Source organism: Pantherophis guttatus, chromosome 3, assembly GCF_059756535.1.
Source record: "Pantherophis guttatus breed Tessera chromosome 3, ASM5975653v1, whole genome shotgun sequence".
Lineage (NCBI taxonomy): Eukaryota > Metazoa > Chordata > Lepidosauria > Squamata > Colubridae > Pantherophis > Pantherophis guttatus.
The window spans coordinates 215,340,462-215,359,606 of record NC_142065.1 but is presented as its reverse complement, the minus strand read 5'-3'; the positions used below and the strand labels follow the sequence as shown (position 1 = coordinate 215,359,606).

The 19,145-nt window shown below is 58.0% G+C and overlaps 2 protein-coding genes across 2 annotated transcripts in view; both read left to right on the top strand.

Annotated features, from left to right (window-relative positions):
• The first annotated feature begins 766 nt into the window (after window positions 1-766).
• On the top strand, window positions 767-6,850 carry MAF1 (MAF1 negative regulator of RNA polymerase III). The gene is made up of 8 exons (XM_034420045.3): window positions 767-1,056; window positions 2,649-2,788; window positions 3,811-3,939; window positions 4,288-4,453; window positions 5,046-5,167; window positions 5,248-5,367; window positions 5,461-5,580; window positions 5,706-6,850. The coding sequence occupies exons 2-8, from the start codon at window positions 2,706-2,708 to the stop codon at window positions 5,725-5,727; spliced, it is 762 nt and encodes a 253-aa protein (XP_034275936.1). The 5' UTR covers window positions 767-1,056; window positions 2,649-2,705; the 3' UTR covers window positions 5,728-6,850.
• Window positions 6,851-7,229: 379 nt separating this feature from the next.
• The window catches only part of WDR97 (WD repeat domain 97), an 81,896-nt gene continuing 69,980 nt past the window's right edge, over window positions 7,230-19,145 (top strand). The window contains exons 1-15 of the mRNA XM_087890777.1: window positions 7,230-7,434; window positions 10,259-10,394; window positions 10,484-10,641; window positions 11,526-12,118; window positions 12,496-12,617; window positions 12,992-13,652; window positions 13,979-14,127; window positions 15,803-16,039; window positions 16,147-16,237; window positions 16,695-16,827; window positions 16,929-17,056; window positions 17,631-17,706; window positions 17,836-17,991; window positions 18,509-18,664; window positions 18,973-19,044. Of these exons, the coding sequence (XP_087746903.1) occupies window positions 10,370-10,394; window positions 10,484-10,641; window positions 11,526-12,118; window positions 12,496-12,617; window positions 12,992-13,652; window positions 13,979-14,127; window positions 15,803-16,039; window positions 16,147-16,237; window positions 16,695-16,827; window positions 16,929-17,056; window positions 17,631-17,706; window positions 17,836-17,991; window positions 18,509-18,664; window positions 18,973-19,044 (2,757 nt within the window). The 5' untranslated portion in view covers window positions 7,230-7,434; window positions 10,259-10,369. The remainder of the gene's footprint in view (window positions 7,435-10,258; window positions 10,395-10,483; window positions 10,642-11,525; window positions 12,119-12,495; window positions 12,618-12,991; window positions 13,653-13,978; window positions 14,128-15,802; window positions 16,040-16,146; window positions 16,238-16,694; window positions 16,828-16,928; window positions 17,057-17,630; window positions 17,707-17,835; window positions 17,992-18,508; window positions 18,665-18,972; window positions 19,045-19,145) is intronic.

The window sequence follows — 19,145 nt, the reverse complement described above, 5'->3', positions numbered from 1 at the left end:
CAGCCAGGCCCCAGAGGCATCTTTTGCATTCTACAGGAAGTCCTCCACTTATAATAGTTCGTTTAGTGACATTTGAAGTTACAAAGGCACTGAAAAAACTAACAACCATTGCAACATTCCCATGGTCACGTGATCAAAATTTGTATTTGTGACAATAACAGCATTACGATCAATGGGAAGCCGGATTCACTTAACAACTGTCTCACTTAGCAACAGAAATTTTGGACTCAATTGTGGTTGTAAGTCAGGAACTACCTAAATTCAGAGAACTCTCCCATTTCTTACTAACAAAGGAGGGAGAAGAGGGGGAAAGTGTTTTCTGGAGCTCTACGCAATTCCTGAATTCTTAGCAAGGCCGGTGTGTCTTTGTGTAGTCCGCTTGGGGGTATGACACAAACACGCACCCTCCGCCCCACCAGGACTCTCTTTATCAGCAATGGCGTCCAACCAGCTGCCCCTGAGCGCCCCCAGCCCCGCCCCTTGGAGGCCCCTGCGGGAAGCTCCTCCTTCCAGCGGCCCCGCCCTACCTCAGGAAGCCCTGGCGAGGGGCGGGACCTGCGTGCCTTGAGTGGCAGCCGCCCCCTCGCCTTTGTTCCCTGGCCGACACCGCGCCCTTGAAGCCCCGGCCAATGGGAGGCAGCCTCTGCCTCGGAGGCGGGCGCTGAGGCGGAGTGACGCGGAGGGCAGCCACTGAGTCCTCCCTTCTCGGCGATTGGCGTCGGTTTCCTCCAATCGGAGTGGCGAGTCGGGCGGGCGTCCAATCCTTAATGGGAAGGGCGCGGCTTCCCGCTGCTGTTATCGTCCGCCGTCCGTCCGAAGAGAGGAGTCCGGTCGGGAGCTTTGCTCGCGGGAGCGGCAGGCGGGCGGTTACGGCGCGGTGGCTCTTCCAGCCGGGGACATGTCGAGGCGGGTGGGGCTCCGGCAAGCCGCTTGGAGGAGACGAGTGGCCGCCGAGGCGACGGCGGCGCCCGACTCGAGTTCCTCCGGGAGACTGCGCCGCTCGACGGCACCCCGGCCCTGAGCCCAGGCAGCGCAGGCGGACGCGGCCCGCGGAAGGCGAGTAACGGCCCTCCGGGAAGCCCCTCAGCCGCGGGACTACATCGCCCGGCATGCCCCGCTCCGAGGCGGAACCAGGCGGCGCGCGCGGCATCATGGGGCCCGGGGGGAGGGAGGGAGGGGGGTGCTGGGCGCGCGGCCTCTCGGGAAGTGTAGTTTTGGCCGGCGGAAGAGCCTCCCGGGCTCTGCCCCAGCCCCGCCGCCTCGGCCTGCGGGACATTTGCGCCACCCCAATCTTCCAATATCTGAGGGGCTGCCCCAAAGAAGAGGGGGCTCCCACTGTTCTCCAAAGCACCTGAAGTCAAAGACAAACAGCAACGGATGGAAACGAATCAAGGAGGGAAGCAACCAAGAATTGAGGAGAAACTTCCTGACAGTGAGGACAATTAGTAACCAGAGGAACGACTTGCCACAAGAAGTTGTGGGTGCTCCATCACTGGAGGTTTTCAAGAAGAGACCAGATAGGCATTTGTCCAGGATAATGTAGGATTTCCTGCCTTGAGTAGAGGGTTGGACTAGAAGACCTCCAAAGTCCCTTCAAATGCTGTTATTCTGACTCCACCAAGTGGACGTCGTCCCATCTTGGGTTTCACAGAACCCATTGAATTGAATTGCTTTGGAGTTGCACGCTAAATGCCCCCCAAATCGATGCACCCTAACCAGGCTTGCCCCGCTGCTCGGAGTGCTGACTTGAGTGGGGCCAGCCCAGCCTGGCTTTGCAAGGCAAGGGGGCTCCACAGGCACTCCTCAACTCGGCTGTGGCTTACCACAGAGAAGCCACGCAAGATGCTGCTGAACCACAAGCAGCCCTCCTTGGCTGCTTAGCCCGCAGGACATGCCAGAGGTGCTTTCCCAAGCCAGCCTGGAGTCCTTCCAAAGCATCCATCGGCTCCCCGGAGGAGCCTTGTGGCCTGTCTGGTCCTCTTGCAGAAGGCTAAACTCTCGAGCAGGGAGGGCTGCTGCGGGAAGCCCAACTAGCAGCTTTCCTGCCACCTCTAAAAAGTTGCCTGGGGTCCCCTGAGTGACTCTCAGCCATGGCTACTCTGGATTTTGCTGGTGATGCTAAGTTTAATCATTCTGAATGGAGATGATTAACGGGGAGCAGGGGGCAAATGTTTTAAGTGGGGAGGCAGATGAAGGAAGCTCTTCTCTGGAGAGACTGGGCTGGGGCTCCAGCAGCCTCCTTCCGATCCCAACAAGGGAGAGCTTTGCTACTATCTTGAACACAAATGTGGACTTTACCGACTGCAGAGAAGGATGTCAGATGCAAAGTTGCATGTGGTCTGGTCTGGTAGCATTTTGGGGGGGGCAGCAAAGGGGATCTTGGGGGGCACAGCTGGCATGAATTCTTCTTGAGGCTTTTGATGATCGCCACAGCTCCCTTTGTGGCATTTCTCGGCCCAACCATTTCTAACCTCCCCTCCCAAATCATCTCTTTTGAGGTCCGGTTTTCAGACCAAAAGCTACTAGGACGCCCCTCCCAAAGTGTTAAGGAGACGGCCCCGCTGGGGATCCCCCTGGCTGAGCTGCCCAGCGCTCTCTTCCATTTGCCAAGGTATAACAGGAGGATCCCTTTTCTTTATCTCCGCCAGGGAATTCAACTGCACAGCTAAGTACCGAAGGCCTCTTTGGCACCAGGAAGTGCAATAATGAAGCTGTTGGAAAACTCCAGTTTTGAAGCCATCAACTCCCAGTTGACAGTGGAAACGGGAGACGCACATATTATTGGCAGGTGAGGGTGCTTTGGAGGAAAGGGCTGCGGTAGTAGGTTTGTAACAGGAGTCTTCAGTTATGGTTTCCCTAATTAATGTGACTTTCTATGTCAAATTGGTGTCAGTTCTGGGCCAGAACCCCTCTTGCGAAAGAGCCCCTCCTCCCCACCCCCCTGGTTAAACGATTCCCGTGAGCAGCCTTTGAACCAAAGCAGCTGCTCTGCCTTTTGGCCGCCTCTCTTGAGAGCCGTGAGATTCTCCTTTTGTGGACATGCCTGATTGCAAATGTTTGTTCTTCCTTTTGCTGCCTTCAGCTGCTTTGGCGGCTTCTCTTTTCTGAGAGCAGCCTCTACCGTTGGGGTCTCCTTTCTGTTCTTTTCCTCCCGGCTCTCTTTTCAATTCCTGTCAAAACCTTTTGTTTTCATACCTTTATCAAGCCCTTTGTGTAATCACGCTGGCAACTTCGCATTTTCTCCTCACTGGAATCCTTTATCTGCTCTCGGGGACCACCTAGGTAGCTCCCCTCCTTCCCTCTGCAAGTTTTTAATTGCCTCCTTAGGAATCATGGATTTGTCCCCCGTTGCACCTGCCTTAAAATTGGGCTGTGAGAAAGAATTGGCAGAACCCTTGCGGAGCCTCTGGACCCTCTTAGCTGAAAGAACATCTCCATGCAGAGCAGTCAATGATTTATTATGATTTATTAAATTTACATGCTGTCCATCTTGCCATTTGAATGAATGGACGGACGGATGAATCAAGAATTATTCTGATTTATTGCTGACTTGCCTTGCTGGTGTGTTTAAAGATCCAAGAAGAGCCCCGAGGCGGGAAGAGGCTGTGGGCCCCTTTGGTTCATGTCCTGGTCTGCACAGCAGCCAAGAGGGGCCACCGTCTGGCACCTGCCCTGTTTCTGGCAGCCTTTATAATCTGAAAAGATAAACTGCTAGAAAAAGGGTCCTTCCCTGAAAAGCAGGTGCCAAGCGACCTTGGCTGGGGGTGGATATGGGGCTGGGCTCAGAGGGATCCCTTTATCTCCCCGCAGGATCGAGAGCTATTCGTGCAAGATGGCCGGGGACGACAAGCACCACTTCAAGCAGTTTTGCCAGGAGGGTCAGCCACATGTCCTGGAGGCTCTGTCGCCGCCCCAGACCACCGGCATCAGCCCTAACCGGTAGGTGCACCCAAGCCAAGCCTCTTGTGCAAAGGCCACACTCCCCCAAAGGTGCATTTGGTTTGCACCTCCTGTCAGTTGCACAAGCACCCCATTGGAGACAGGAGACGGAAAAACAAGGGGGCAGGGGGGTAATAAAGGGGCCTCTCCCCAGCCTCCCCCTCTAGGCCAGGGCAGCCGGCTGGCCGGCCTACTTCCTTCAAGCACTTTACCCAGTCCCTGTTGGGAGACACGGGCAGCATCTCTCCAACCCTCCCAATTGAGCTAAGCAAGACCCAGATTGCCAGGGGACCCTGGCTGCACCCTCCAAGGCAGGTATGGGGCCAAGCGGTGTGTGTCTCTTGCCAGGCTCAGCAAGAGCCAGAGTGGAGATGAAGAAGGACCCCTCAGTGACAAGTGCAGCCGCAAGACCCTCTTCTACCTGATTGCCACCCTGAACGAATCTTTCCGCCCGGACTATGACTTCAGCGCTGCCAAGAGCCACGAGTTCAGCCGGGAGCCCAGCCTCAACTGGGTAAGCGGGTCTCTTGCCTTCCGCACTGGCAGGGCAGCTGATCTTGCAACCTACTGGAAGCCTCTGTCCTGGGTCTGCTTGCCCTAGGAGTTGAGTGGGCGCCCGGGAGAGACCCCCAGGGATTAGTGGGCTGGTAGTGCTTAAGGAGAAGAAAGTTGTAGCTGGAGGGCCCTGAGGTTGCTCAGGGTGCAGGACGTCATGGAGTCTAGCCCAGCAGTGCCCAAGGAGTGCCTGCTCCACAAAGCTTCATAACGGAGGCCCCTCTCACACTGGACGTCTCCCAGCAGGGCTACCACTCTTGTTTGGGGAAGTAGAGGATTGGGCTGCTTTGTCCCACTTCCCACCCAAGTTCCTCCCACTATAATCAGGCCTGGCCAGATCTCGGAGAAGGCGGCTTCTCCCTCCTTCCTGTTACCCCCTGTACCTAGTCCAGCGGTGGGGCGAGTGTGCTGTGCCAGGCCACTTCTGAAATGCTGCATTGGCTCATCCACCAACTTCCCCATCCCTTGGGAAGACTTTCTGGGAACCGCAGGATGCGCCAGTTCCTCCCCGTTTGCAGTCCCAGATGTGTCCATTTGGGGGCGTTTTTCAGGTGGTGAATGCCGTGAACTGCAGCCTCTTTTCTGCCGTCCGGGAGGATTTCACTGCCCTGAAGCCTCACCTGTGGGACGCAGTGGACCAGGAGATCTGCCTCTCTGAGTGCGACATCTACAGGTGGGAGGCCGTGGGGGTGGGGGTGGGGGGGGTGGGCTGTCCCCGAGCAAGGCCCCTTCAGCTCCCCTTCTGTGCTGCAGCTACAACCCGGATCTGGATTCGGACCCTTTTGGGGAGGAGGGCAGCCTCTGGTCGTTCAACTACTTCTTCTACAACAAGCGCTTGAAGAGGATTGTCTTCTTCACTTGTCGCTCCATCAGGTGAAGGAGGGACGGGGGAGGCCCCGGGGGTCCCTGGCTCTTCTCCCGGCCCCCGGGGTGTGTTCTGAGCCCCCTTTGTTCCCCCCCTTCCAGCGGCTCCACCTACCCTCACTCCGAGGCTGGGAACGAATTGAACATGGACCTCAGTGAGGACGATGCTGAGGAGACCCCCGGCAGCTGCGACAGGGACGGGGGCAGCATTGAGGCGGAGAAGTGAGTTACACCCCACCCCGCTCCTGCCCCTGCCCGCTGAAGTCTGGTGGGGGTCATTCCTGGGCCTAGCCTGGCCACCTCTCACCAGGGCTGCAGAAGTGATGGCTGCCCTCTTCTGCCGACAGGAGGCAGGTGGTCTGCATGTGATTCCCCACGCCGAGGACTTCTCCCACGAAGGACGGCGCTGCCAGCTCTTTCCCCAAACATCTTGGCATTGTTGCATTGCTCTGCCTGCCCTGCGGATGCTGCGTGAGCAGTTGGTGCCTCCAGATGTCCAGGATGGTGCCAGCAAGTCCTCTGCCCACCCGCTCAGCCTTCAGGGATCCGATTCTTGCCCGTCAGCGGCCTTGTGACTCTGCGTCTTTCCTGCCGTGCCCAGTGGACACAACATTTTGCAGGGTGGGAGTCGCAGCCCTCACGCTGGCTAATGGGAGGGGCTCCTTTTAGCCTTGAGACCCTGGAAGGAGAAACCGAATTAACCCGGGAACAGGATGGAGAGACTCTCTCCCCCACCCTTGTGAAATTCCCCCTCCCAAGACTTTTGGCATCGAGTAGCTGGACTGGCATTTGGAGCCCGTGGCTCTCCCGCTTCCCCCAAGGGCTCCTAGAGATTTTATTTTTGTATTCCTGCTAAGGGTCTGCCTGCGCCTGCGCCCCTCCCCAGCACTTTCACCAGCTGCAGCAGCAGCAGCAGCAGCGGCTCCCCCTCCCCAGAGACTGATGGAGGCTGGCTTGCCACCCCCCAACAGGAGCCCCCAGCAGCGCTCTCTGCTCTGAGGGGGCCAGGGCTGTCCGTCCATTTACCCGTCCATCCATCGGAACAGCAGGCCCCCTCCCCTTCTGCCCTGCTCTCCTTCTGCACTGACTCTGGGGGGGGGGGTGTATCTTTGTCTGTCTGTTTTGGGGGAGTGGGCAGGTGCCATCATCTCTGTTGCAGACATTTGAACAGCCTTCCCCCCCTCCCCCCACTAGAGCCAATGGTGGCCAAAGAATGGCGGGGGACAGCAATTTCCCGCAATTCCCTGCCCCTGCCTTCAAATAGGGTGCAGTATAAAGGGGGGGGCGCTATCCTCCAGGGCGCCCTCCAAAATTCAGCCTTGGATAAAGACACTCCGAATCTGCCCCATTGCAGGAGCACTTAATGGTTGGTCCCTCCGGAAGACGGGTGGGGGTGGGAGTCCCCCCAACATTCAGTTCCCCTCCTTGTTCCCTCCACCCCCTTGTTGGCTAGTGGTTCTGTTGGCCAGGCTATAAAAGGTTTTCCTCTCTCTGACTTGTCTCTGGAGGGCTTTGTCTGGGCGTCCTTGTCTGCTTTGGCCCTCGAGGGGGAAAGGCCGGGCAGCCCCTCCTCTTGTTGACAAGAGTTTTCAACCAACCAAACAACCCCAAGCGGCTGGGTGAGCGAAAGGGGCACAGAATGGAATCGGGCTGCAAAGGCCGCCGGGGCGCGTGGACCTCCGGGCTCCCTGCTCCACTTGCGGATTCGGCCGAGGGACAGCCGGCGCTGTGACGGGGTGGAAAGGGGGGGGGGGGGCGAGCCGTCTGCCCGGGAGGACCGGCGCCGAGGCGAAGCGTTCCGGCGCGGCCCGTGTGCGGAGGGCGCCCGGGCTGGAGGAGGCGGCGCAGCAACCGCCCGCCCGCCCGTCGCCAGGGAGACCCGCCGCCGCCGCCGCCGCCGCCAGGTGAGCCGCGCTTGGCCGGGGGGAGGGTTGGCTATAGGCTTCGGGCGAGGAGCGCTTCCTCCAGCCTTGGTCTCCGGGTGGCGGGGATGCCGGGCGAGGCCGCCTGAAGGGCCGTTTCGTGGCGTGCAAGTGGCGCCCCCGGTTCTTTTCTCAGCCCCCGCGGCCCCCCAAGGTAAGCGGCCGACCCCCGGGAGCGTGGCGGCGCTGGGCGGGGGCAGAGCCGTGCAGGCCTCCTCCGAGGATGGGCGCAGTGCGAGTGATCCAAAGGCGGGGGCTGCCTTGGGGGGGCTCGCCCATCATCCGCCTCCGGGCTGCCGGGGACGGGGGCGTGCCAGGAGGCTGCGCTCCGGAGGCTTCTCCCTGCCTTTGCGCCTAATCCTCACTTGCCGACCGCAGCTACGAGGGTGTTGAAAAGACGACCATCCTGGCAGCCTCCCTCCGTCTTACGGTGGGCATTACAGCGGTGGTGAAATGTAAAAGTTGTTACTACCGGTTCTGTGGGCGTGGCTTGGTGGGGGTAATATGACTGGGTGGGTGTGGCCAACTTTTTTCTTTTTCACTTTTAAAACCATTTTTTCGGCCAAGGAGGTTGTGGAAGAAATGCTTTTAAAAATAAAAAAAAAGCCTCCGATGATAGATCGGCTCAGCTGGGCAATGGGGGGGGGGCAGGGATTTTTGCTACCGGTTCTCCGAACCACCCGCCTCCACCGCTACCGGATCAGGTCCGAATCGGAAGCATTTCACCCCTGCATTACAGTCTATAGGGGATGTCCTCTGCCTGACCTGTGTTTTGGTCTTTAGTTCTAAAAAAAAAAAGTGGGTCCTTGGTGATCTCTGAGCTTCCTTGTTTTCTTGCAAACATTTCATTACCCAAACTAGGCAGCATCTTCACTGATGTTAGCACTGGTGATCTTACCCAGCTTGACTCATGTAACTCTGCAAGAAAACAGCCAAGCTCAAGGACACCCCCTCCTGAGCTTCAAGTGTTTTCCTTTATTGGTTCAATTCCCCCTGCAGACGAGAGAGATTGGAGAAAAAGGGATTGCAAGAATATGGTTGTACCCCAGCCTGGACTGGCAGCAAACATCTTCCAGTACTCTTTAAAAAATCTTTTTCTTCCATCTCTCTGATCTGGTGGTGGGGAGAGAAAAAATTTCTGTGGGCATTCTCTCCTTTACCTGATCCTTTCCATTTTCATCCCATGGGGCAGAGAGTGGAGAGGAAGAGATTTCAGGAGGCTCCTGTAAGCGGTTTGCTCTCAGCCCCAGGCTATAGCGCGGTCACGTTGCTTTCAATATGTACAAGAAAGTAACCAGGCATTTGTGCCTTCTAAAAGAGGGGTCTCCAACCTCGGTAACTTTATGACTTGATGGACAACTGAGGAATTCTGAGAGTTGAAGTCCACGAGTCTTAAAGTTGCCATGGTTGAAGACCTCTGTTCTGAATGGCAAGAGCGTTAGGATACTTTCAGATAGGCCATCTGAAATGATAGAGGTTCTCCTGCTTGAGCAGGGGGCTGGACTAGAAGACCTCCAAGGTCCCTTCCAGCTCTATCCTGTTCTGACCTCTTATTCTATTCTATTCTATTCTATTCTATTCTATTCTATTCTATTCTATTCTATTCAGCAGATATAGTCAGCAGGTGCCATCGCTGACTATTGGGGGTGAATCCTTGCCCCCCACAGAGAGGGCTCGCAATCTGGGTGTCCTCCTGGACGCATGGCTGTCTTTAGAAGAGCACATGACGGCCGTGGCCAGGGGGGCCTTTTATCAGGTTCGCCTGATTCGCCAGTTGCAGCCCTTTCTGGATCGGGACGCCTTGCGCACGGTCACTCACGCCCTTGTCACCTCCCGATTGGACTATTGTAATGCTCTCTACATGGGGCTCCCCTTGAAGAGCACTCGGAGGCTCCAACTGGTCCAGAATGCGGCCGCGCGGGTGGTTATGGGTGCAACCCGTTGCGCCCACGTGACACCCTTCCTGCGCGAGCTGCACTGGCTCCCAGTGGTCTTCCAGGTGCGATTCAAGGTGTTGGTTACCACCTTTAAAGCGCTCCATGGCATAGGACCCGGGTACCTTCAAGACCGACTTCTGCCACCAATAGCCTCCCACCGACCAGTCCGCTCCCACAGAGAGGGTCTCCTCAGGGTGCCATCGGCCAAGTTATGTCGGCTGGCGACACCCAGGGGGAGGGCCTTCTCTGTGGAAGCCCCAGCCCTGTGGAATGAACTGCCCCCCGAAATACGAAAGATTTCCGACCTCCGGGTGTTTCGCTGCGCTCTGAAGACCCTGTTGTTCCGCCAGGCAGGGCTATTAACATAACGTTTTAAATTGGGGTATTTTAAATTTCTGGGATTTTAATTGGAGCCTAATTATTTAATGATTTTAAATTTTAAATTGTTGTCGTGTTTTTTGTGTTTTTAAATAGGCTGTACACCGCCCTGAGTCCTTCGGGAGAAGGGCGGTATAGAAATAAAATTATTTATTTATTTATTCTATTCTATTCTATTCTATTCTATTCTATTCTATTCTATTCTATTCTATTCTATTCTATTCTATTCTATTCTATTCTATTCTATTCTATTCTATTCTATTCTGCAGCGCCTGAATTGGCCAAATCCTGGTCTTGCTCTACTATAAGGCCAGCAAGGTCCCCCTTCTGGCTTCCCCAGAGGCAGCCAGTGGGGCAGCCTTCTTGACCAAAGGGGGCCTGGATGAAAGCCGGAACTGCCCACTGCTATCTGCCTGAAAGGGAGGGAGGGAGGCTCGGAGTGTAGCCTTGGGGGGGGGCTGTTTTTTGCACATCCACCTCGGGGAACTGCAGGACCCCCCCCCCCCGAGGACCCCAAGCAGCACAAGGGGGCTGGTAGCCAAAGGGGTGTCCCAGCCACCTGGGATCATCTGTGAAAGATGAAAAGAAGAGATCAGCTTTGATGGCAACCTTAGATGACTTTCTTGACCAAGCCCTGGCTGCACCTCCACTTATGTGTTCCAGAGTCAAATCCAGCCCTGAAATTTGGTTGGAAACCTTGCATTGGGGGCCTTCAGCCCCACACATCCTTCCTTCAGCAAGAGGGCGACTCTTCAGACGTGCCCGGCTGCCAAGATGGTGGAGTCCTCGGGCAGCAGCTGTAAGCAAGCCACCCCCCCTTGGCCGGGCACCTGCCAGACAGCGGGGGGCCCTCTCCTCTCCCCCTGAACTTCTGGCCCCCTTCTGCAGCCAGCCGAGTGGGGCAGAGGAAGAGGCCACACCAGCAGTCCCCGCCCGCTGAAGAGAAGATGATGAAGGAGCGAGGAGCTCCCCTCGGAGGGGGGCAGGCAAGGGGGCGCAGGCTCTGGGGCCTCCTCCGGAGGGGCTTCCGGCGGGCTGTGGAAAAGGTATGTTCCTCAGGCAGAGGGTCTGTCTTCTGGGCCGCCTGGCAATTCCCAGGGGAGGTGCAAGCACGGACAGCCCCCTCAGCAGGGGAGAGAAGCAGGCCAGCCCTTCCTCTGCGGCTTCGTGGGCTGGAGACCCTCCCCACCCCTGGTAATTCTGTGGGCTGGTAGAGGAAAAATTAAGAGGGGCTTAAAACACCAAAACACCGACTTGTACTTTACTTTTGACTGCAAGCTTATCATTGCCAAAGTAAACCCTGATTCTCTGTGTGTTACTGGTGATTATTTCCTATCGCAGTTCTGAACGAACGACAAGCCGAGACCTTTTTTTTAAGTGCACCATAAGAATTAAAGGACATTTATGTTTGTGATAATAATATATAAAATTGGTAGGAAAAAAGAAACAATTTAATAAAAGAATCACCTCTGCTGAGATGGGCAGCATACCAGTTTAATGATGAAAAAAAAAAGACGGAGAAAAGTGAATAGGCCAGGAGAAGCAGCCCCTGCCTGCCCCGATCGTCCCCAGCTGTGGAAGGAGGGAGAACAGCATCCAGAGCTGGAGAGGATGGGGGGGGGGTCACCAGTGAGGAGACTGGCAGAGCAAGGAAAGTGCCCCCTCGTCCCATAGGTGTGCAGCAATTCAGCAGAGGGGCGCAGGAGCCCTGGGGTAATAGCACCCTTTGGGTCTCCTCTTTGACCCCTGGGATTGGGGGCCAGAGCAGCCAGGGAGCAGACGGCGTAGAGATGAAGAGGGTTGAGAACTCAGTGCAGGGTCCTCGCTGGCACCGGCCAGTCCTGCCACAAGGCCCCCAGCCAGCCACAACCTCGCAAACAGCCGTCCCCTCCTGGCAGATCCCAGCCACAGACTTTTCTTTCCGGGTCAGATGAAGAACGAGGAAATGAAGACCCTCCACCTGAGCCATGGGCTGCAGCACCAGTGCCGCATTGTCCTGCCCAGCCCTGTGCGCCACGTGACCTACGACCTGCAGAGAAGGGCCTTCGTGGTGCTGGATGCAGCCAACACGCTGCACCTATTGACGGAGGACGGCTGCTGCAGGGACCGCGTGAAGGGCCTGGCCACCATGACCGGCATCCTGTATGCCTCCCACGTCAACCAGTTTGTGGCCTGGTTCACAGGAGGCCTGCAGGTCCTGGACTCCCACTTCCAGCTGCTCTCGCAGGTGCCATCCGCCCTGCCCATCCGCTGTGGCATCTACAGCAAGCAGCTGAACAGGATCGTGACTGCTGGAGACGGGAACTTGACCCTCTGGAGCTTCCGTTACGGCTCCCGCAGCCTCCAATGCCGAGCCAGCGTGAGCGCTAGCCTGGGGCCCACTGACCTCTTTGTCCGCCTCGCCTTGGACACGGGCAGCACCAGCGAGCCCCACCGCTGCTTTGCCTCTTGTGCCACCGGTGTGGCCACCTTTGACATCTCCAGGGGGAATCTCCTGGCCTTCAGGACAAAGCTCCATAGCAGGTGAGGTTGCCATGGCTGGGGAGGGGCCCCTGTGTTCCCATGGTTTGGTTCAGCGCTCTGTGGTCCAATGCTTCTCAAAAGCTCCAGGAAGGTCAGGACAGAACAGGGGTCCAAAGGTACCATTCTCCTCTTGCCGTTTGCCAGGTCCCCAGCATCCCCCATTTGTGTGGGGGGGCTGAAGGAGAGATCTGGGCACTGCCCCCACCCCCTCTGAGGCTGCTGTGTTCATGAAGGAGGGGGAGGCAGTATTATGGCACAGGGCTGGCCTCGGGCTTGGGCCAGGCGCTGGTGGTGCCAGCTAGGCGTGAAGAAGGCGCCCTCCTGCTCAGAGACAGGTGGGGGGGCTCAATTCCAGGTGCCCCCGTGTCTCTTTGCAGAGAGATCACAGACCTTGCCTATTGTGAAGCCATTGGCTGCGTAATCACAACCTCACGGGACACCACCATCAAGGTGTGGAACAAGGAGTGGCACATTCAGATCGTCTTTGTGGGGCACACCGGTGAGTTCAGCTGCCCAGGTGCCCGTCGGTTGAGCAGGAGGAGGAGCCCCCCCCTGTCCTTGCCCTTCCTTTCTGCCCTCTTATGCACAAGGAAGATGAGGTGGGCACAAGTGTTGCCGTTTTCAAAAGAGCTGCATGGCTGCTAGAAGTTCAACAGGTGAAGCTTCTATTAGCCTGAAAGTATGTGTTGGAAGAGCTGCACCTCTTGTCTGACCTCTGCTGAAGGCAGGAGCCTGGCTGCTCCTCTGCTCTCGACTGCTGAGCCCACAGCTACTTCTCCCCAAGGGCCTCTGAGCAGCCATTTCCTCCCCCTCCCCAACTCTGGAAAAGGTCTCCAGCTCTGAGAAGACATTTCTTCCTCTTTCTGCCTCCAGCTCCAGTCATTGCTGTGACCATCTACCCCCACCGCCCCCTCATCTTCTCTGCCTCCCAAGACGGGACCATCCGCACCTGGAACCTCAACACCGTTGACCAGGTAGACCAGGTCCACGTCTCGGAGCCCGTGGAGTCCCTGGACACCCACACCAATTCGCACGTCTTCTCCATCTCGGGCTGCACCCTCAACCTCTGGAAAATCAACCAGCTGTACTCGCTCTACACCGTGCTGGGTTCCCCTGCCAGGCGGCTCAGCTGCTTCGACCTGAGGCTGCTGGGCAATTTCCCTGTTCGCATCCTCTGCTTATGCCAGGACTCCACCGTGCAGCTGCTGGAGGCCCAGGGTGGCGCGCCCGTGTCTGTCCTCTCCTTAGACGAGTATTCCCCGGCTCGGGAGGTGGCCTACTGCTTGCCCCGGGAGACGCTCTTTGTGCTGCTGAAGCAGGGCCACGTGCTGCGTGTCAACGCTGCCACCAGCCTCATGACGGTGAAGCGGTGCTTCAGCAGCAGCCTCTGGGAATCCAAGCCCTGCTGCATCCTCCTCTACAGCCACGTGGTGGAACCGGACAAGGTGTATGCTACGTGGCTGGAAGTAACCCAGAACCAAGGCTACCGGAGGAAGTGGCAGAAATCCACCATCAACATGCAGGACAGGAACAGGTAGGTGGCCTCAAGGAGCACCAGCTCTCGCTCCCTTCATTCCAGTCTGCAGCTGCTGCCCAGCCTGGTCATTGTATCCTGTAGAGTCCCCATGGGGGGGGGCTTCTCCAGCCATTGCCTGGGGGGGGGTGCTGCCCTGGCTTCTCCGGACAGGCCTTGAATTTCAGGGAGTGGCATCTGCACTGGAACTCTTGGCTGAGTAAACACACCCTGAAAGGCCAGGCTTGGGAGGCACTGAGAGGCCGAAAAGGGCCAGGCAAGCTGTCTCCTGCCACGGTTCTGAGCTGGGGATACCTTTGTCCCCTCGGTATGTTTCTCCACGCCAGATTCCTGCCAATTCTGGGGCACAAAAATGGTTCCCTCAGTGTCATAGATTGGTTCTCAGGCCGAGTCCAGTACACCGTGGAGGCGCATAACCCTGAGCGTGTCACGGCACTGGCTGAGTACACCACGCAGATATGTGTCTTGTCAGCAGGTGAGTCTCAGAGCCCCAAGGGGGAGAGAGGAGCTTCAGGGAGTCCCCAGAAATGACCTAGAGAGACCGGCCTCACTGGGTAGAGTGGAAGACAGTATTACGTAACTCCCTCCAAAGTTGTTCTATCTTTGACGATTTTGAGAGAGCAAGCCAGGAGGGTCAGCTGGATCTCCAGGTCTGCCAGCAACCTGACTGAGGTCGCCAGCCACCAGCATCAAAAGCTGCCGCTTCTCACAGGCTGCGCACAGTTTGGTGCCAGTTCACCAACAGCCCTGGGAGGAAGTCGTGGGCAGCATTACCACGAAGCTCCCTGTGGGAGTGCTTCCCCCAGCCCTGTGCTGAGCTGCCTGAGGCTCTTCCACAGCCCCCACAAGAAGGCAGCTTTTCCACTGGGGTGTGGCTGCCTTCCTCTATGGGGAAAAGCTGCCTCTAGGGGTGACTTGCCGAGCGCAAAGGCTTTGCTGCTGCCGCCAAAGGGGTAGGAGAGGCAGGTGTCCTTCAGGGGACCCAGGAACTGATGGCAGAGGCCCCCCAAAGAACCCTCCTCTCCCTCTCCTGCTTCTGGGGTAGCAGAATCTCCTGTCCCACTGAGAATGCAGTGGTCCCTCTTCCTTCCTGGGTGCTTCATCACTGGAGGTTTCCAAGAAGAGAGTGGGCGGCCATTCGTCTGGAATAATACAGGGATTCTTACTTGAGCAGGGGTTGGACTAGAAGACCTTCAAGTTCCCTTCCAGCTGTGTTATTCCCACACTGGGGAGCAGCATGTGAGAGCCTTTGCTCTCCCTACACAATTTTTTGAAGCTGGTATTTTTTTCAGTTGTGTTACAATAACACTTGGGGATTCTTGGCGCTTCTTCTCTGTAAAAATCCCAGTTAAACCCCCCCTCTGGGCATCCGGCCATTCCATTTCTCATAAAAGAAGAGTGACTCCATCACCCTTTGGAACCAGTGATGGGCAGAGGAGGAGTCAGCAATGGGAAGCAGAGAGGACAGGCGGGGGAGGGGAGGGGGCTTAGCGAACCTAACCCTTCTGAACACGAACAGAATTGAATCCCTTTGGATCCCAGCAAACCCTCCTGGCTTCCACCCTGCACGCATGGCCTCTGGGTCAGAATCTGGTCATTTGGACTGCCTCATGGTGCTCCTCATGGGTCCATTTTTATACTCCATCCACCTCCATCCGTTGTCCGTTTGCTCTTGACCGCCCTCCCCCCTCCTTCCCACTGCAACGAACTTCCTTCCCCAACCTTTCCTTCTTCGTAACAAAATGGAGGGAATCAGAGTCTCCTGCTCTTCATAAGCTTCCTCTGACAAAGACGCGTTGCTTTCAGCCGTCCATAGTCCACCCGCTGTCTTGCTACCAGCCTTTGCACAACGGAGGCATTTTCTACCCATTTCCCCCATTTTTAACCATCCTCCAGCCAACGGCACAGATTTACTTCTTGTGGTAGTTGGAGGGTCATCAGATGAGGCCATGGAGCCCCGAATGAATGAGTCCCCCTTGAGAAGAAGAGGGCGTGTAATTCCCCCACCCTTTGCACCCACCTGTGAGCAGAATTCTTTAGGCAGAGCTCCGTAAATCTCAGGTGGTCAGCAGAGGCTGGGAGCTGGTGGTCAGCCTGGGAAGAGGGAGTGACAGACCCAGGTCACCAAGCGGTGCCCTTGCCCAGAACAGGTGCTGACCTCACAGTGAAGATGTGGCGCCTCTTCCCCTACACGGAGGAGAGCCTCCTCCTCCTCCTGTGCTTCTCCTGCGCCTCCCCTGCGTGGCACATGTGCTTCCTTGGAGAGACCCTGGCGGTGGCCTTCCAGGACCCTGAAACGGTCACTTACAGCATCGTCCACTACAACCTGATGGAGCAGACGCGCTCTGAGCACAGGCCTGAGGATGATGCCCAGGATGACATCACAGGTGTGCGATGGGGGGGGGACCAGGGGAGGCAGAAGAAGTTGTTCCCCCAGGACCGGGTAGGTCTCAGCTCCGTCCTCCCCCCCAGCCTCTCAATGTCCTCTTCCCAGGACTCTGCTGCTGCCCAAACCTGCAGCTCTTTGCCTCGTCCAGCCGGGACGGGTCGGTGAAGATCTGGGACCACAAGAACAGGCTGCTCCGGTGAGGGCCGGGGTGGAGGGGGGTCGAGGGACTGGTCCCCGGAGGGCAGTGGGTGGGTGCAGCTTGCCCCCCCCACCCCTGCCGCAGCAAAGGGGAGTGGCTGTACCCAAGCCTCCCCCCCCAAGGCTGGTCCAGTGCAGTGCTGAGCTTTTCTCCTGGGCCCTGCTTGCCTTCCCCTCCCCCAGTGGCCCCGTTCTGGGGGGTAATCCAGCTTGGCTCCAGGCAGCCAATTAGTGGGGCTGCTCTCCAAATGCCACCTCTGCTTGGCCTGGTTGCCTCCAGCCTGTCTGCTGTAGTGACTGGAGAGGCTCAAGGCTGTTTCTGTGCTTTCTTGTGAGTCTCTTACAGCCGAGAGGGTGGTCTCGCACGTTCTGTGGGATTTCCTCCTCTCCCTCCCATCTGGGGGTCCAGGGCCCCAGCCCTGCTTGCCTTACCTGCAGGGTTCCCTTACCTGCAGGCACCTGAAGCTGAACACCATCCCGGAGAGCCTGGCCTTCGCCAACCACAAGGGGGACCTGCTGGTGGGCCTGGAGCAGCACCTGTACCTCATCCCCCACACCAAGTACCTGCCCAGCTACTACCAGATGCAGGTAGGTCCAGATGGCACCGTTGCCGGGGACTGGGGCGTTCTGGTCCCCCGAAGGTCCAGGGCTGTGGGCCTCCCTCTCTGGATCTCCTCTTCCTCCTCCAGCTGCTGTGGGCAAAGTTCCTGGAGCCCCTCCAAGAGGTCTCACTGCCCATGAGCCCATCCAGCTTTGAGGCCCTGGTGCAAGAGAACAACCGTCGCTTGATGCAGGAGCTGCCTGTGAAGGAGTCCGAGTGAGCTCTTGGGCCAAGGGGGCTCGGGTGGTAGCAGTCCCTGAGCATCAGACCAGAGGTCCCAGGACCCTGCCCCATCGCAGACTCTGTCCCCATTGCCCCGGGTGCTCCTCTGCCTTGGGGCACTCTCTGCTTCGAGCCCTGCGTCCTCTTGGCAGCGTTTCCAGAGACAGTCTTGCCCTTGTCACCTTCTTGGCAGAGCTGGGGGGGGGGCTGGCATAGAGTCACCCAGCTGGGTCTCATGCCTCAGGGGGGCCCCGGTTTCTAACTGGGAAGTCCTAAAGGTCTGAGGTGCCTGAGGGAAAAGGGCCACTATGTCTCCCCCACGGAGGAGAGCCCAGAAGAAGGGACGGGATGGGGATGCAGCCGTGGCTCCCCTGGAATGGAGAGCAGCCCGGAGAGAATGTGGAGGGGAAGCCTCCTGGGGGATGGAATTTGCTGGAGCTGCTTCCGGGGTCCTCTGTGGCCTCTGTGAGGAAGCATCTCTTGTGGCAGAGCAGCTCCAGGGCAGGAAGGTGGGGGGGGGAAGCAGGCTGGGAGCCGCCAGGAGAAGAACCTGCTCCTCTTTCTGCAGGTCCAGCGTGTCCGACATCTTCCAGGTGCCCCTGAAGGAGTCCAGGGAGGTCAGGGAAGCCAAGCTCAAGCTCGAGGTCAGTCACGCTGGGATGAGAAAGGCCAGGTGCAGCTGCAACCGGGCGGGATGGCGGAGGGAGCGCAGCCCAGCATGAGGCCCTGGGAGTTTGCTGCGCTGGGAGGCCTGAACAGGGGGTCCTTTGCAGGGCATTGCCCAGCTGGCGGAGAGGAACCAGGACCTGCAGCTGCTGCAGGAAGGGAAGATCAGCTCGGCCAAAAAACGGCCCCTCACCAAAGAGATGCGGGAGGAGGCCTTCGGGCGCTACCTGGGCTTCTTCTACAAGGAGCAGCTCAACCTGGAGGTGGTGCTGCGGCTGGCGGGGCTGCTGGGGACGGGGTGGGAATGCATGGTGGGCTCTGGACCCCAGCCCCCTGCCGTCCTCAAGAGCACTCCCGCAGCTCTTCCCTCCCCAGTGCCAGCCCCCTTCTGTTGGTGGGCTTCCTGGGCACCAAGGGACTCCTCCAGTCCTGTCCCCCCCAGGCCATGTCTGTGCCTATGGAGCCCCTCCCATGCCCTCCCCTGCAACAGCCTCCTCTGGGCACCAAGCATCGGGGACGGGCTGTTCTCTGCAAAAGGCTGGGCGATTGCTCACCCGGGCCAAGACTGGCAGTCCGCTGGTACTTGGAAGCTCTGGTGGACTACCTCTGCCCTCGCAGACTCAGCTGGGCATCCTGACCTGGCATCATCACCAGCTCCCCTCCCTTGACCAGGTCTGGCAATATCAATAACGGGCAGCTTTTTCCCCTGTCAAATGGGGGGGGGCTTCCCTGGGTCCCCTGTGCTTGGTCCCAGCTCAGCCCCGCTCCTTCTCCCCACAGATTCCTGAAGAGGATCCCTTCGATGCCGATGAAGTGCTGGAATTCCTGGGCCAGATGGATCCCATCTCTGCCCTCCACGGACCCTCCATTTCCCACATGTTCCTGAGGGGCTTCACTAAGCCCAGGAGTCTCAAAATGAGCAGCTCCCTCTTTGCGGTAATGGGCCTTTTCAGTCTCTCTGTGGCTGCTGCGCCCCAAATGGCTCCTTGGGTTTTCTGGCTGGACCCCGACAAGGCCTCCCCTTTTTCCCTCTTGGGGGTGCCTCCAAGGCTGCAGTCCCTCCCCCTCCGGGGACTCCCCTGGGCAGCGTCACCTAGCTGCCCCGCCTCTGCGTCACCCTTCACCCCACGGCTGTGGCAAGGAGCAGCCCCCACGCAGGATGTTTACTGAGCTGTGCCCTCCGCCCCTCCCCCCCTGCTGGGCCTGCTTACAGAGGGATCTTTCTTCCTCTTCCCCCCCCCCAGGATATCAGCCCCTCCCTGCGTTTCACCTCCTCCCTTGCAGTTCCTGGCTCCCTTCAGGTGAAGAGGAAGAAGGTGAGGACAGTCTGCTTGCCCAGGTGCCAGATTTGGGGGGGGGGGCTTTGGAGGTATGCTGGGGACTTCATTCCAAAAAAGAGGGGTGATAATTAAAATAT